General features: G+C 33.3%; 1 protein-coding gene and 1 long non-coding RNA gene across 4 annotated transcripts; both read left to right on the plus strand.

The window, feature by feature from the left end:
- The first annotated feature begins 1,963 nt into the window (after window positions 1-1,963).
- Window positions 1,964-6,702, plus strand: LOC145640702 (uncharacterized). 3 transcript variants are annotated; one of them, XR_014114963.1, is made up of 3 exons: window positions 1,964-2,140; window positions 3,141-5,242; window positions 5,850-6,702. XR_014114963.1 is itself a non-coding variant. In XM_081691939.1 (2 exons), the coding sequence occupies exon 2, from the start codon at window positions 3,186-3,188 to the stop codon at window positions 5,085-5,087; it is 1,902 nt and encodes a 633-aa protein (XP_081548065.1). In that variant the 5' UTR covers window positions 1,964-2,140; window positions 3,141-3,185; the 3' UTR covers window positions 5,088-5,494. The 3 variants fall into 3 exon arrangements, 1 of the variants encoding a protein (XP_081548065.1); XR_014114964.1 differs by lacking the exon at window positions 1,964-2,140 and adding an exon at window positions 2,148-2,191; XM_081691939.1 differs by lacking the exon at window positions 5,850-6,702 and having other exon boundaries at window positions 3,141-5,494.
- A 4,845-nt stretch (window positions 6,703-11,547) lies between these two features.
- Window positions 11,548-14,298, plus strand: LOC145637534 (uncharacterized). The gene is made up of 4 exons (XR_014114356.1): window positions 11,548-11,670; window positions 11,805-11,849; window positions 11,929-12,063; window positions 13,960-14,298. It is a non-coding gene; the product is annotated as an uncharacterized LOC145637534 (long non-coding RNA).
- Window positions 14,299-17,287: the final 2,989 nt, after the last annotated feature.

The following is a 17,287-nucleotide window of genomic DNA, read 5'->3' on the forward strand; positions in this document are numbered from 1 at the left end:
GAATTAGTTCAAAATGTAGCACATCCATTATTTATAATATAATTTAATCAATTAAAATAATATACTTCACAATCTAATATAATTTTATTATTGTGTAGACCTGTCAATCGGGTCAGGTCACGAGTCCTTTCGGACAAGATCATTATCTCAGGTTACGGGTCAAGAAAGGTTTTCCACCAATATTACTATTATTAGTCATTAATTACATATCTACTACGGAGTACATAGTTTAAATCGGTACAAAAACACATCAATTCCTATTAATTTTGTATCAATGATATGTTTTAAAATTTGACATATAGATAAAACAATTTATCTTAAAATTCAATAAACAATATATAAAGCTAAACTTTTAGCCAGGCGACGAGATATCGACACTTGGCGTTCCAACTTTTCGCCAAGTGTCGCGCCACGTAGGATAGATTTATATAGAAATCAATTTGTAGGATTAAAAAAGTTAATTTAGAATTCTATTTTCAATCAAATTTGGATAGAATTTTAGGATAAAATTGTTAATTTAGAGTTTTGTTTTCGATAAAGCACCAATATTTCATATGTACAAATTAAATTATAATTTTATTAAAAAAAAATTGTAACTCTCATAAATTATCATATAAATTTATTTTTTGTATCGTAGTATATTTTTGGAGCGAAGGAATTAGCTCAAAATGCACCACATCCATTATTTATAATATATTGTAATCAATTAAAACAATATACTTTACAATCTAATATAATTTTATTACTATGTGTAGACCTGTCAATCGGGTCGGGTCACGAGTCATTTCGGACAGGGTCATTATTTCAGGTTACGGGTCAAGAAATGTTTTTTTACCAATGTTATTATTATTAGTCATTATATGCCTACTATATAGTTTAAATCATCACAAAAACACATCAATTACTAACTAATTTTGTATCAATGATATGTTTTAAAATTTGACATATAGATTAAAAATTTATCTTAAAATTCAATAAAAAAATCCGAGCATTGCATGGGCACTAAACTTATTAGAGCTGAACTGAATTGAAATGAATATTTTATAAGAGAAGGAAATTAGGAGTTGAACTAAACTTATTAGAGTTGAATTGAACTGAACTGAAAATAAACGTATGAGAACAGACCCTTAGTCTCTTTCTATCTCCTCATGTGCATAACTTCATCAACCTATACATATGAATATAATTTTATGTCTTTATTCATAACTTAATAGAATTAAAATAGAAACATGAAATTTTTGTAAGAGACAGAGAGAATAATCTTTATACTTAATCTATTTTTAAATACTTGTTTTATTTCTCTATTTGCAGAGTTTTAGGAGAAATTGAAGAAAGTAATAGAATATGGAGATAATAGGGTTGATGGAAGAGTAAAAAATTGTAAAAAATAAAAGTAGTTGAGCGATTTAGAGGAGAGAGAATATGAAATTAATAAAATATGATTTTTTGTTGGATCCATTAGTTAAGAGAAATAAATTAAATATTGTAAAAACTTTTCAAATAAGGAAATAGGGCAAGTAGAGCAAATATTTTAAAACGGAGGGAGTACCAAATATCCAGTGAAAAAGTATATTTACAGAGTAAGGCCCTGTTTGATTCACCTTAAAAAAAATAATATTAAGTAAAAATAATTTCAGTTCAGTAAAAATAAGTTCAGTTCAGTAAAATTAATTTCAGTTCAGTAAAAATAATTTCAGCTCAGTAAAATTTAGTTTTATTAAAGAAAAAATATAATAGAAAATCAGTAAAAATAATTTAAATTCAGTAAAAATAATTTAAGTTCCGTAAAATTAAGTTCAGTTCAGTAAAAATAATTTAAGTTCAATAAAAATAATTTCAGTTCAGCAAAATTAAGGTGAATCAAACAGGGTCTAAGTATGAATCTATGTATCCTTGTACGGATTAATCTTATCTTAATAGGCCCCGTAGAAAGACAATGACAAATTGAAAAGAGATTTGACTGTAGATATTTTCCAGAAAAAATGAAAAAATAAAAAAGACCCGTAAAAATTAGGAAGGAACTAGCGAAAGAGAAAGCCCACCAATTAATTTGTCTGACTCAGGGTGTTGCTCAGAGCCTGGCTACCGGAGACACCCAATAACATACAGAAAACGAGAACATAAATTGAATAATCAAAAGGTATAATCTTTTCTGTTGATTTCTTATATTGATAATCCTTTACCATAATTGGTTAGTAATCATCTTAATTTTTAATTAAAGTTTCGATTTTGTTTTTCCTATTATGTATAAAGTTGCTTCCTGTTCTTTATTTTTATTTTTAATCATTGGGTTTTGTGTATTTCTTTGGATCTGTGTTTAAATTGGTTGAAATTATGACTTGATTTGTTGAGCGGTAGGTTATTTTGATGATTATGTGACCTGGGTATGATGTTGTTACTTATGATTTGTGATCTGAAGAAGTGGGTAGTTGTTAGATTTGTTTGTGATGCTATATGTTATGGTGGGTCGATCAGATTTTGGCTATTGCTTTGAGGGTTTTGGTTTAGATGAAGAAATTTGCTTGTCTTGCTATATCGATGTTTTTATTTCTACTTGTTTCATGAGTTTTGATTTTTTTTTTTTTGGTTGAGGATTTGAGTTAGATCTCGATGATTTTCTGTTTAGTTGATGATTTAAGAGTTGGATTTGCTTGATTTTGCTCCTTTATTAAGATATTTTCACACAATCACACATGCTTGTTTGTTTGTATGATATGTGGGATTGAATTACTCAACTGGCCATGAATGGTCGATTGGTTTTCTGATTTGCTTTAAAGCATATGATTGCTAGAAAAGGAATATATGCCGAATTGAAATGCATGACTTACTTTTCTGATTTACCTTGTGCTGATACTAGTGGAGTTTGCTGACATGGAGCCTCATTTCCCTATATCAGACTTTTAGTTCTTTATCTTGTGAAGCAGTGATTTGTGGCTTTTGTTTTTTATTTAAGCTCACCTTAATGTATAACGAGTGCAAGTGATTTGTGTTCTTCATGGGTTTGGTATAGATAGAGCATCGCATGTGTGATTTCAGTCACGTTGAACGTATGAGAGAACATATTGCTTTTCTATGTGGATAGTAAGTTAATATTGTGATAGTTAATTAAATCTTCACTGTATTTTTATTTGAAAATTTAGGTGGGAGGATACCATCTTAGCATTGTCACTATAAAATAGACTTAGATGGATCCAGCTGCTGAAGAACAGATAGATTATGGTGATGAGGAATATGGAGGTGCTCAAAAGCTACAATATCAGGGTAGTGGAGCTATTCCAGCTCTAGCAGACGAGGAGATGATAGGCGAAGATGATGATTATGAGGATCTTTATGATGGGGTCAATGTTGGAGAGGGTTTCTTGCAATTTCATCGGTCTGAGGCACAAGACCCTCCTAATAATAATGTAGGAAATGGTGGTATCCAAACTCAAACCTTTAATACCCCTCAACCTAGACAAGAAGCTGGTGTATCTCATAATCTGGGAAACTCTGGGGTTGCTTCTGATGGGAGACTCCAAAATGCAAGTCTTGGTGTTAAAGAACTAGAAATGGGATCTTCTAATCACATTAGTGGGGCTCTAGGGCCAGAAAAGAGAATTCATGATACTGCTTCTGGGAATATGGAGTTCCAAGGTTCGGCCCCTATTGCTCAAAATACTACAGGTAGTGTTCCAGACATTAGTAAAGCTAATAATCATGTAAGTGGGGGTCCAAGTGCTTCCCAAGGGATTGTATATAATCAGATGTCGGCAAATGCAAACATGAATATGGACCATATGATGGTCAATGACAATATCATCCGGCCACAAATGGATAACGGTCCAACCATGTTGTTTGTGGGTGAGTTACATTGGTGGACTACTGATGCAGAGCTTGAAAGTGTACTGTCTCATTATGGAAAGGTCAAGGACATAAAATTTTTTGACGAAAGAGCAAGTGGAAAATCAAAAGGTTACTGCCAAGTTGAGTTTTATGATGCTTCTGCTGCTGCTGCATGCAAAGAGGGGATGAATGGACACAATTTCAATGGACGGGCATGTGTAGTGGCTTTTGCTTCACCCCAAACTTTGAAGCAGATGGGAGCTGCCTATGCAAGCAAGAACCCACAGCAGCCTCAGTCTCAGCCTCAGGGAAGAAGAAATGTAACTGAGGGCGCTGGAAGAGGTGGTGGGATGAACTTATCAGCTGGTGAGGGAGGAAGAGGTTTTGGAAGAGGTGGATGGGGAAGAGGAGGACAGGGTGCTTCTGCTAGGGGTCCTGGTGGTTCAGGGCCAAGGGGAAGAGGACCAATGGGCCCCAAGAATGGCCTTGGGAATGTTGGTGGAATGGGTGGTGCTGCTATGGGCAATTTTGGGCAAGGTCTTGGAAACCCTGGATTTGGGGGTCCAGGTGGAGGAATGATGCATCCTCAAGCCATGATGGGTCCTGGATTTGATCCATCATATCTGGGCCGAGGAGCTGGGTATGGAGGTTTTTCTGGCCCTGCATTTCCTGGAATGATGCCTCCCTTTCCATCTGTTAATCCTATGGGTATGTCTGGTGTGGCTCCTCATGTTAACCCTGCCTTTTTTGGCCGTGGTATGACACCAAATGGAATGGGGATGATGGGTAGCACTGGAATGGAAGGACATCCCGGGGGTATGTGGGCTGATCCTGGTATGGGTGGATGGGCTGGGGAAGAACATGGACAGAAGACAAGAGAGTCAAGTTATGGTGGTGATGATGGTGCTTCTGACTATAGATATGGGGAGGAAAACCCTGAAAAGAGTTCTAGGACAAATGCTGCCCCTCGAGAAAAGGAAAGAGCTTCTGAGCGTGACTGGTCTGGAAACTCTGAGAGGAGATATCGTGATGAGAGAGAGCAAGATTATGATAGATCTGATAGAGAACGCAGACATAGAGAAGACAAGGATGGCTATAGAGATCATCGTCGAAAGGAACGTGATTCGGGTTATGAGGATGATTGGGACAGGGGACAGTCTTCTTCAAGATCTAGGAGCAGGTCCCGGGCTATTCCAGAAGATGGTCACAGGTCCAGGTCAAGGGATGTTGATTATGGGAAGAGGAGACGTGCTCCATCAGAGTAATTGGTTAGCTTCACATGTATGTACTGTCAAATGTGGCCGTCATCAATCTTCATGTTTGCTATCACATGGTCTCCTCTTTACTGCAGTTTCCTGATTTTGGCCAAGCTTTCTAGGTTCCTGCTTGTTGCAGCGGTTCTGGATTTTCACTACCAAAAGTAAGTATGGTATTAACTTAAGCAGATTAAGGGAAAAGAAATTATTCCTTCCCATTTTGCTCACTAATGGACATCACTAGATGCCGTATGCCTGTGTCTAATATACTTTTGAATTTGAACATTTAGCTTGATTAGTGTAGCAGTGTGAATCTTATTTGCTGGTTGGTCTCTAAACTCACCAGCCAAATTATTATGATTTTGTCTCATTCAGTTTGCTCAAGATATCACATCTTTTAGCGAGACTGCAGAATCCTTCATGACTGTCTGGGAGTCATCACGTGTTGTGATGACTTATGAGTGGGCTAACTTGTCATCAGTTTCAGCTGTTGTCTGAATTCCACTACATGTGTCCAACATCTGTGCATACCACTTTTTTGTGCTTCTGCCATTTTGTGGTTGTGGATGAAATTATGTGTGGTCTTTATAATTCCTATTGTATGGATCTGTATCAAGTTCAGTGTTGGTTTATGGATATGATTCTAATTCTTCTTAAAAGTTATTTGGTGCAATGGTCAATGCTTAAGCATGCTGAATGTTGGTGGTAGATTACAGTATGCTGTGTTTCTTTGACATGTTTTGACTTAAAAATTTTGGTCATATTATTCAGGGAGCACTCTTTGCTTCGTGATTGAATCAGCCTATGTTGATAATCCAGAGAAAGATGTTTTATGGCTGCCTGCAGTAAATTCCTCTATAATGGCCTTCCATGTTTTCAGAGGAGCTTTTATGATAGTGCTTGAAGAATGTGTTTTTAAGAGAAAATATTATTAACTGTTTATAACTAAAATGCAACAGATTTGCAATCAAATTTGTGAAGTGTAATCATTTTCTTGTAACTTTTAATGTACTCTTGTATGGCTGCTATTAGTGCATGTCACTTTGTATCTGTAGATATAACTTAGGAGAGTCATAGCTTTTTGCTGTAAATGATTCCTGTAAGGCTTAGCAACTTGTTTCTGTAAACAAGGGTGGCTGTTTTTCATGAACCACCCTTCTGATGTATACTGGTGCTTCTTAATTCTGTAAACTTGGGTGACACCAGTACACATTGATGACCAAATTCGAGATAGCAGCATACTCCAGAGGCAGTGTAGCTTGCATGGGTTAATTTTTTCATTACCCATGTAAAGAAATCTGGTTCTTGGCTTTTAGTCTGACCTGCCTTTCCTGCGCTTGGAGCTGGTCTTATGCGTATTAATTGTAGTTTCTCATTTTTCTTTGTAGGATAGAGTGATAGACTAGCTTGTAAATTCACTGATGCAGTTTGGTGAGGATTTTTTTTATACCCTCTTTTCAGCTGTTAGCAGTTTATCACACAACAGAAACTAGGTTTTTCTTCATCTTTTGTACATAGGATTTACTTTATTTTTGAATAATTCTGTAAAATTGTGTACAGGTATATTCTTTGTACCGACATTTTAAACATTGGTAGGACTGGAGACATGAAATATTTCATCTAATTTGTCTCTATAATCCATTCCAAGTAGCATTAGATTGGAAGTTCATCATGCAATTTGGCCAATTTTGCATGTAAAATTGTAAATTGTGTTTGCAATTGTTGATGCAGTTTAGCTGTTCTGACCTTTAGTTGTTCAAGCTGCTCTTTGGCAGTTTGATACACCTGCCTTGGTATCCCCTCTATGGTATTGAGACTGTTGATTTTATTAAATTTGTGAGCATTGATCAATCAATAAGTTCAGTAATATGTTACTCTAAGTCAAGTGCTTGTGTTGGACATGAGTCCGTGGCCGGGAGTGTGAATTTGGCCATTCTATGAATTTGTTGTATTCTAACTCAAGTTATTGTGTTGGATGTGAGTCCGTGCCCGAGTGTGAATTTGGCCATTCTATTACTCCCTCTGTTCTCAAATTATTGAAATATTTTTTTTTGTCTGTGCTGAATAATTGACACACTATATAAAAAAAAAAAAAAAAAAAAAAAAAAAAAAAAAAAAAAAAAACCCACCGATTTTAAGTGTTATATTATAATAATTCTCACCGCCACTCAAACAAGTTTTAAACTCCGTGCCCATTTTAATACGTCAATTAGATAGGAATGGAGGGTGTTTTTTTTTTTCTTAAATTAAAATATAGTATTTTTTTGTATACATGGTTTTATGAAATATAAGTGTGCTTACTTTTGTAACCGATGCTTCCTCCTTTGAACATATATAATAAAAAATCATGTGTACTGCTTTCTTTACATAGTAGTCTCCTACTCTTCTTTTTCATCTTGTTTATGTCTGTATTGGCTATAGCCTATAGATCAGCAGCTATTGTGATCGAACCTAAGGTTGAACCAGGACCACTCCTAACTCTTTGAAACAACATATCAGAATGAAGACGCCTCTGTATCAACTCAATGAACAGACCACATTTGCCTACTCGAACTATAGCTTTTGTCATCATTTGCATTTTGTCCCTCTGGCATTTCAGAATAGAAAAGCCATGATACATACGTGACTGAGCATGGAAAAGGTGTACATGCCCTACATGGATTCATGAAGAGTACGCGGTAATATTGTTATCACATAACACTAAAGTATGGTGTAACCGTAACAAAAAATAGTATCCTAAACTAATCATCAGCCTCAAAAACACTGGTATATTTTCATGACGCCGTATAACATAAGCGCCATGCAAACAATCAATACCCCAACTCGATAATACCAATCCTATCACACACACAAAAAAATGTATCAGTTGTCGAACAATACCAAATAACAATATTATTAATAATAAAAATAATAATAGTAATTCTAAAAAAAAAAAAAAATTACCAGGATTTCAAAGGTCAAAATCTGAATAAGTAATTGTCCCACGCCAATAATGCATAAACCAACCAGTGAAAAAGCATTAATCCTAAAAAAAAAAAGAAGTTGATTAATTATAATAAAAATAGGAGATTATTACTTAATTAATTTGATAATTAATATATACAAAATCTACCTGTCCGAGGTCTCAACAGGTGAACAAGGTGTACCTTCGCAAGGAAGAAACAGACTGCTGCGAGTAGGAAACAGGGACTAAACACGGCTACTCTGTAAGTCCAACCCTAACACACACATCAATTAACAAAATAATAAAATTCAAAACCTGTTTTTATACTTTAGAGTTAAGATATAGACTCGTATGTATTTGCCTAAGATTCAATTGTACAAATGCAAAAAATATAGATATGACATAGAAGAAGAAAAAATAAAGCCAAAAGTAATGATGACATGAAATATCTCTATGTTCTAAAGTGTTCGTTCATCCATATCCTCATCAGAATTTACTTTCTTAATCAAGATATGACAACAATCTCACAGCAACCATGTCATGAACATCGATCATCTCACAGCAAACACAGATGTATTTGAAAGTTGGAAACAAATCCATAGAATCGCATCCCAAATGTTCATCGGGTGAAGTTGAGACATTAAAGGCAAGGCTTGTTTGAATTAATCAATATAAAAACAGCAGTTTAGCTTAGGTTAGACTCTTTATTCCACAGACCACAGTAGACTATCTCTTATTCTAAGTTCTCTCCACTGAGTATAAAAATGACACTAGGATCACTTGAGCTAGACTAGAATCTCAGAAGTAAAAATGAGAGACAGATTTTTATTACCTGTATCTGTAAAAAACTTCTTTTCATTTCTAGTTTCAAGTCCAAGCAGTCTCTCAGAGACTCAGACTGCATTTAGTCAGAGTATAGAGCCTCTACCACTCTCTAGAACTATACAAGTAAATACTAGAAAAGAAGCCAGATGAACTATACAGTGTATGTGAATGTGAGATACCCTTAAAGCTTAGGGACGCACAACAGGGCTTTATAAAACATTAAAACCACTAAATACACAAGGGTTTAATTATTGTGCAAAAGTAACAAAGAGATCCAATTATCCACAGTTACGCTCTTTTCTCAGTAAATAAAACGTTGAATAACAAAAATGAAAACATCCTTCTGGGGTTTCAAAGGAGAAAAGCTGTAACAGAAAGCTTATCAAAGCCATACTCAAAAGGAGTATAGTCGCAATTGCTGCAATCCTAAATAAAAGAGATTTAATAATAATAATAATACCTTCAAAGCTCCAACTCATAATCAGTTGCCGGAAATGGCCTGCGGACTCGAGGGTTGACTAATAAGAGTAATAACTCAGTCAGGTCATCTGCAAAACATTTTGAATAATGAGAGCAAAACATCTTAAACTGTTCATTTTATGACAACTTTTTGAACAAGTCGTTCAATTGGTATTATATACACCATGGTGCACCTAGAATTATACAAATTCTTGGTTGCATTCTAGTGCAGCCAAGCTAGCTGCAACAGCAATAAATATGAACATATAGTACGTTAAAATGAACATACGTTTTTTTTTCTTCCCTATATCTTAATTTTCTTTCTTCTTCTTCTTTAGCTCTATTATTTTTCTCTCTCTTCAGTTTTCTTCTCAATTTAAAATTTTCTCTTTCCTCTTTACCTCACTTCCCTTCAATCTTTAAAGTTTTCTTCTTCTTTATATAAAATTTTGAGTTAGTAATTCGTGTTTTGATGGGTATACTCCTTTCTTTCTAAATCTATGAGTTTCAGATTCAATCATTTGGCTTTATCAAAGAGGAAAGAAAAAAAATGGAGGAGAGAGAAAGTTGAGGTCAAAGAAAACAATGGAGGTTAGATTTTATCAAATTGTAATTGTATTTTGTATGATTCCGTTGATCATGCATGATGATTTATTGTTTGATTATTTGAAATTATTATGAGTTTATGATGAATATCAATTAAATTGCTTAATTGTTAATGAATATCAATTGTATTGCTTAATTTGTAGTTATTTTCTCTCTCCCCTATCTTTCTCTCTCTCTTTTGATTTTTTTTTCTTTTGATTTCTAATCATGTTACAAATCAATAATTATTTTCTCTATGATGAATCAAAATTAGATTTAAGGTTTATAATCAATTTTTTAGAGTTTCAATAATTACAATCGATCTTGAATATAATTTCTGTAAAAAAAACTGAATACGTAGGAATTTAAAATGAACATCTTTTACAAAATGAGCATTTAGTACACCGAAAATGAATATTAAATACATAAAAAATGAACATATTTCGAAAATTTATTTTATCTTTATTTTTCATTAATAATTATGTACAATGAATTTGAACCTTTATGAAAATTATGTTCATTTTAATATCCTAAATGTTCATAACTTTTTGTTACATATTCATTTTATAAGTGTTCATTTTTTAATACTAAATGTTCATTTTTATTAGGTTGAAAGTAAAATATAATACGTTGAAAGTTAAATTATCTGAACATTTATGTTGAAAATCTGAACAATTTATTATGAATATATATGTTTCGTTATTCTTTACGAACATATCTGTTATTGATTATGAACACATATGACATATAGAGTGAATATTATTTATATTTTTAAGTTTTGTATTGATGATTATATATTATAAACATTCTAAATAATTATTATGAAGATATTTTGTGATGATTATGAAAATTCTGATTATTTGTTATATTTTAGTGAGTACAGATTAATTGTATTTGTAGAAGACAAAGACTCTGAATTAGTGAAGAAACAACGAAGAAGTGATGAAGAAGTATATGATATGTACAATGAATTTGTCTTTAAGTTGGAGAATTTCCAATGTATATGATCCCAATTTTATGGTTGTATGATAAAGGTTCATTTCTAATATACTAAATGTTCATTTTTTTTTTGACGTGTTCACTTTTTATTACTGAATGTTCATTTTTATTACTGAATATTCTCTTTTTTTTTTTTTACGCGTTCATTTTTCTAACAAAATGTTCATTTTTAAGGTCGTGGTCTAGCAAATTTATGATTATATGATAATTAGATTCATTTTTAATAAATTATCATTTCCTTGTAACATGTTCACTTTTTAGTATTAAATGTTCATTTTTTTTACGTGTTCATTTTTTGTTTTTATATGTTCATTTTTTTTCATGTTCATATTTTTCAACTAAATGTTCATTTTTTATTTGGGCCGCGCGTTTTGGGCTTCACTTGTTGTAGCTATCTTAGCTGCACTAGAGTGCAGCCAAGACCAATTGCTAGAATTAGGTGCACCAGGCCCAATACGCGTCCAACAAACGGAGCCCAGACAAACAATCCACGCCCAACTATTGAAACCCACACGCTGACCACACCCAACACACGTGATTCGTTTTTTTTTTTTTTTAAAAAAAATAATTGTTTTGAATTTTAAATAGCCATTTTATTTTTTTAATCATTTTAAAATATTCTCTCTCCTCTCATAAATTATAAACTTACTTCAATTAATTCATTTGCATTTCTCTCTCCTCTTTTCAATTTTCTCACTCATCTCTTCAATTTTCTCTCTCTAAAAACTGATAGTCTTCCATGGCGAACGATGAAGAACAACTAAAAACAACTTCAAAAAGGTGAACATCACTTAAATTACTTTAATTTTGATACGATTTTGTTAAATTTGTTAAAATAATTGTCGTATTGATTTTTTTCTTTCAATTTTTTTTTTTTTTTTTTTTTTTTTTTTTTTTTTTTTTTTTTTGGCTAGAAAATCAGAAGTATCTACTCCTATTGAAGAGGATGAAGATGATATGTAAGTAATTTATTATTTAAATTCACAATTTGAAAATTTTAAAATTGAATACTAATTTGAACCATAACTTTTTGAACAGGACATTAAGCAAAATGTTCAAAGTCAAAACACCAAAAAAGAAGAAATTAGAAGATATATCTAAGTCAAGTCAAATTTTTGATCAAAAAATATTGGAAGAATTAGACAAATAAATTTCAGAAAGTCCAACAAACATGTATATTTTGGTTTATATATTTCTTGATTAATGTTCATATACGTTGTTTGGTTTGAAATATAATTTATGTTTGTACAACACAAAATAAACCACTGAACATCGCTTATAAACAACTGAACAACCCACAATTCCATGTTTATGTTTGTATATTTGTTTGCATGTTCATTGATTTTAATTATGTTTTTATTTTTGTTTGAACAACCATTAAGTAACTTGTGAACAACAAGAAAAAACCACTAAACATCCCCCACTTCAGTTTACATTGGTATATGTTCTATTTAATATTGTGTTGAACACCCTTAAGAAACTTTTGAACAAAAAACATTAAACAGCCTCCACTTCAATTTATGTTCATATATGTTTTGTTTACTATGATATTCAATTTGCTTTACATTCATATATTTGTTTCAAATGTTAATGATATTGTTATTATTTTTTTTATTAATAGTCCAACTACTGGAATGCACCCACTTACATTTGAAATGCCCCCACTTACATCTAAACAGCACCCTGAAAAATCTGATCAACCCTCACAATCCCCTAAAAATTCTGAACCACCAAAAAACTTCTGAACAATCACAAATTTCTAAACCCTCTTCAAAACCTTCTGCACAACCTCCAAAAACTTCTGAACAAAAGATTCTCCCTGAAACAGAAGAACCCCCTGCGAGAGAAAAACAACAAGAAAACACTGAACCCACTTCAAAACCTTCTGAACAACATCCAAAAACTTCTGAACCAAAGATGCCCATTGAAACAGAAAAAACCCATAAGAAAGAGAAGCCACCGGAAACTTCTGTACTACCTTTAGAAAATTCTGAACAACCTTCACAAACTTCTATACCACCCACTCCAGAAACTTCTGTTCCACCTCCAAAAACTTTTGTACAAGCACCATAAAGTTCTGTACAAGCACCATAAAGTTCTATACCACCTTCAAAAACTTCTGAACTTAGTGGAGGCAATGCTAACAATGCAATTGTGCCCATATAATTCATGTTTGATGTTCATATACGTTGTCTATATATATATATATATATATATATATATATATATATATATATATATATATATATATATATATATATATATATACTTTAATTTATGAAGTAATAATTTGTGTATAAATTATATTAAGTATTTTGGTATGATGAAATAATAATTTATTTGGATGTTGTGTGTTTCCTTATTTTGTTGTTTAATATTTAATAATAAGCAGACCAACTACTGCACACCCTCAAAAAACTTTTAAACAACACAATATAACCACTGAACATCCCCCTAAAGAACATTAAACAACCCCCACTTCAATATTTGTGTTCATATATTTTATGTTTCATGTTCATATTAATTATTATTTATGGTCATATAGCTTATGCTTAATGAAGTTCAAATTTGTTTGGGTGTTCATTGTTTTTCATTATGTTGTTTATTTTTTATTAACAGTCCAAAGACATCTGAACTACCCCCACAAACATCTGAACTACCACCACAAACATTTGAACTGCCACAACAAACATCTGCTCAGCCCTCGAAAACATCTTAATAGCAACCAGAAGCCATAGAAAAGCCCCCAAAAGAAATTAAAAAAGCCTTTGAAACTTCTGAGAAGCAAAACTTCTGATAAGCCACTAGAAGAAACAAAAAAGCCCCCCTAAAACTTCTGATATGCCACTAGAAGAAACAGACTAGCCCTATGAAACTTCTGATAAGGCATCAGAATCAAGTGAAAAGCCACCAAAGTCGTTTGTTCTTATGCTAATGCACATTGCTCATATTCTAATGCTTATTGTTCATATTTTTATGCTTATTGTTCATATTAATTAATATTGTTTAATATGTTCATTCTAAATACTTATTGTTCATATTCTTATGCTCGTTGCTTATGTTATACAGTTGTTTTGATGAGTTCGTGCTCAAAAGAGAAATATTCTGCATCCAAAAAGACTCACCCTATCATTTTTGTATGGGCGAAGAAATTGGTACATGAATGAATAAAATGAATTGGAGAAAAGAGGAGGCAAGGTTACGAAATATGAGCTGTGTTGCTAGCTAAAAATCCAAATCCAAATAACATAAGAACATAATAAGGGCGTTGAATTGTGACAAAATATGTTCATAAGTTGTACTCTAATTGTTCATTCATGTACTATATATGCATGTGACAAAATATGTTCATTAATTGTACTCTAATTGTTCATTTATCATATTCATTTTCAATATAATAAATACATACCTATAATATAGGTTTATTATCATGGTTCTTCATTCATTTTAAATTTCTTATTATTAGTTGATTTTTATTATTTTGTACTTAATATTTATTTGTCATTTACATGTTGTATGCTAGATTCTATGTTATTATTTTACATATTTTAACGTATGAGTTTGCTTATAAATCTTTCACCTCATACAAACCAGCTATCAACATATATAGTAATGTATTACCACTTTCGTTCTTTATTTGAAGCTATTAGCCTATTATACAAGGAGTTATTACTATCTTGGTGAGAAAAAAGCTATAATACAGGTATAGTACTATGTCCATTGATCATATTCTCTTAATAACAACTAATAAGAAAATACGTCTATTATGTTCATTTAAAAAAAAATTAGTGTTCAATTTATGAAAGTAGAATTTTCAAACTTAATACTCCATACTTCGTATCCACTTGTATAAAATTACTTAGCACTCTATAGAATGAATATATGTTCAAAACCAATGTAACATATAGGTTCATATATCTAATTAATAACAAAATATATAACAAATTCTTAACCACTTATTTAAAAAAAACAAATTTTTTTTAAGCAAATGCAAAATATATATGTATGTTCATAAATAACATATGTTCATGAAATTACATTAGAAGTTCAAATCAAAAAGCATAACCATTATAGCTCAAAAGGCTTCTTTATCAGTTCTGACTTGTTTCTTTATTGAGTTAGAATAGATTTATTCTTTATTCACTGAAAAAAATAATTAAAAATATATGTTAATAACCAATCTGTATAATTAAGATGTTCATAATTCCTAAATATATGTTCAGAATTATAATTAAGATGTACAGTTCATAATGTTCATAAATCTAAAGAAATGTTCATAAGAAATGTATAGCATGTTCAGAATTATAATTAAGATGTTCAAAATTCCAAAATATATACCGGTAAAAATTTATTTACATAGGATACGTATCATATGTTCAAATTTTTAACAAAAATGTTCAAAATTACCAAAATATAAACGAATACAGGAATGTTCATAATAAAATGAGAAAATGATCGATTCTATACACATGAACTAAATAAAAGGGGTTCATGTATTGAAAATTATATGAATGTGCGTGATTGTTTAATTTTTTTTTTTGACGGGATGCGTGATTGTTTAATTTTTTTTTGAAAGGGAAGTGCTCAGCGAGCACAATTAGAAATAATCAGATGAAATCAACAGCAACCAAGGCAGCAAGGCCTTGCGGAAAATCAGAAACAAACAATTGTTCAACATCATTATTAGGCCTAATTCTAGCAGCCATATGGGCAATACAATTCCCTCCCCTTCTAATGTGATTGCAAGAAAACTCATGAAAAGACTCACGCAACAGAGCAATGTCATCAAGAATTAAATCCACAGGAGCACGACCATCTCTATGCTTGTTGATAGCAGCCACTACAAAGGTCGAATCACTCTCCAAATCCACCTGCAGTAGGCCAGCTCTCTTGCCAACCAAACCCCCATTCTGGCAGCCAATACTTCAGCCATTTTCACACTAACAAGGGAAGACATTTTGCGCACCATAACAGCAACAATGACACCATGGTCGTCTCTAATAACAGCACCAAGACCCACACCCCACCCCTCACGCACAGCAGCATCAACATTGATGCGTATCCAACCAGCAGCAGGGGGACTCCAGCCACTCCTAGACATAGCAGCAGCCGACCTAACAGAAGGCGTCACAGCGCCCATATATTTCGAGTAATCTCCAACAAGTTTGATAAAACCCAGCACCCCTATATCTCTATTTTTCCATGGCTCACCAAAAACGACAGAATTTCTATAAGCCCAGGCAGCCCACACCATTGAAACAAAAAGCATAAGCTCCACATCACTAACCTTACACATGACCCAAAGCAAGAGATCCATAAACGAAGAGACAGGAGCATCCACCAGCAAAACCGCAAAAGGAGACATATCCCACATGCTCTTGACATTGGAGCAGCGGAAAAGAGCATGTAAAATACTCTCATCCCCACCATTACAGCAACCACATAGCCCACTTTCTCTAATATGTCTCTGATGAAGTCTCCCAAGAGTAGCCAGAGACCCCGGACAAGCACGCCACAGAAAATTTCTTAATTTTGGAGGCCCCTTAATATTCCAAATTTTCTTCCAAGCCACAACGACAGATTGACCAAACTGCAGCTCCCAACTACGAATATGACTCAATCTTCCAACTAAATAACCCGATTTAGTGGTGTAAATTCCATCGTCTGCAGCTCCCCAAAATCTGATGTCATTAGTAACACGCATGCTCAGGGGCAGCCCTTGAACAAGAGCAGCATCCTCCGGAGTAAGGTGATGGTGCAAACCATCGATATTCCAGGAGCCCCTCTCATCATCAATAAGATCAGCAACACATAAATCAGCGGGGCTCTCCACATTTGGGGTTGGAACATGGCAAACGCCCTCACCCGGAAGCCAAGCATCATCCCACACATTAATGTCCTTACCATTCCCCACCCTCCACTTTAAACCGTCAAGCAAGATTGCCTTCGAACCCCAAATACTCCTCCACACATAGCTAGGATCATGACCCCGGTTAGCCGACAAAAAATCCCCATGCTTAAAATATTTTGCCTTAAAAATCTGATGAACCAATGTGTCAGAATTACAAAGCAACCGCCACCCTTGCTTCGCTAAAAGAGCTTGATTAAAGGTACTCAAGTCACGAAAGCCCATACCACCAAGAGACTTCGGAAGGCACAACTTCTCCCAACTAACCCAATGTAATTTTCGCTCCTCCCCCGACGCCCCCCACCAAAAGCGAGCAACCATCCTATTAATATCATCAATAATACCCTCCGGGATACGAAATAACCCCATCATTTAAGTTGGAATAGCTTGCACAACCGCTTTGATAAGCACCTCCTTTCCGGCTTGAGAGAGAAACTTTTCTTTCCACCCTTGCAATTTTTTCCACACACGCTCCTTAATACAAGAAAA

Source organism: Chenopodium album, chromosome 1 (assembly GCF_948465745.1).
Source record: "Chenopodium album chromosome 1, dcCheAlbu1.1, whole genome shotgun sequence".
In the NCBI taxonomy this organism is placed as follows: Eukaryota; Viridiplantae; Streptophyta; class Magnoliopsida; order Caryophyllales; family Amaranthaceae; genus Chenopodium; species Chenopodium album.

Coding starts and splice junctions, on each gene's coding strand:
- LOC145640702 (XM_081691939.1), top strand. CDS start 3,186: ATGGATCCAGCTGCTGAAGAACAGATAGATTATGGTGATGAGGAATAT.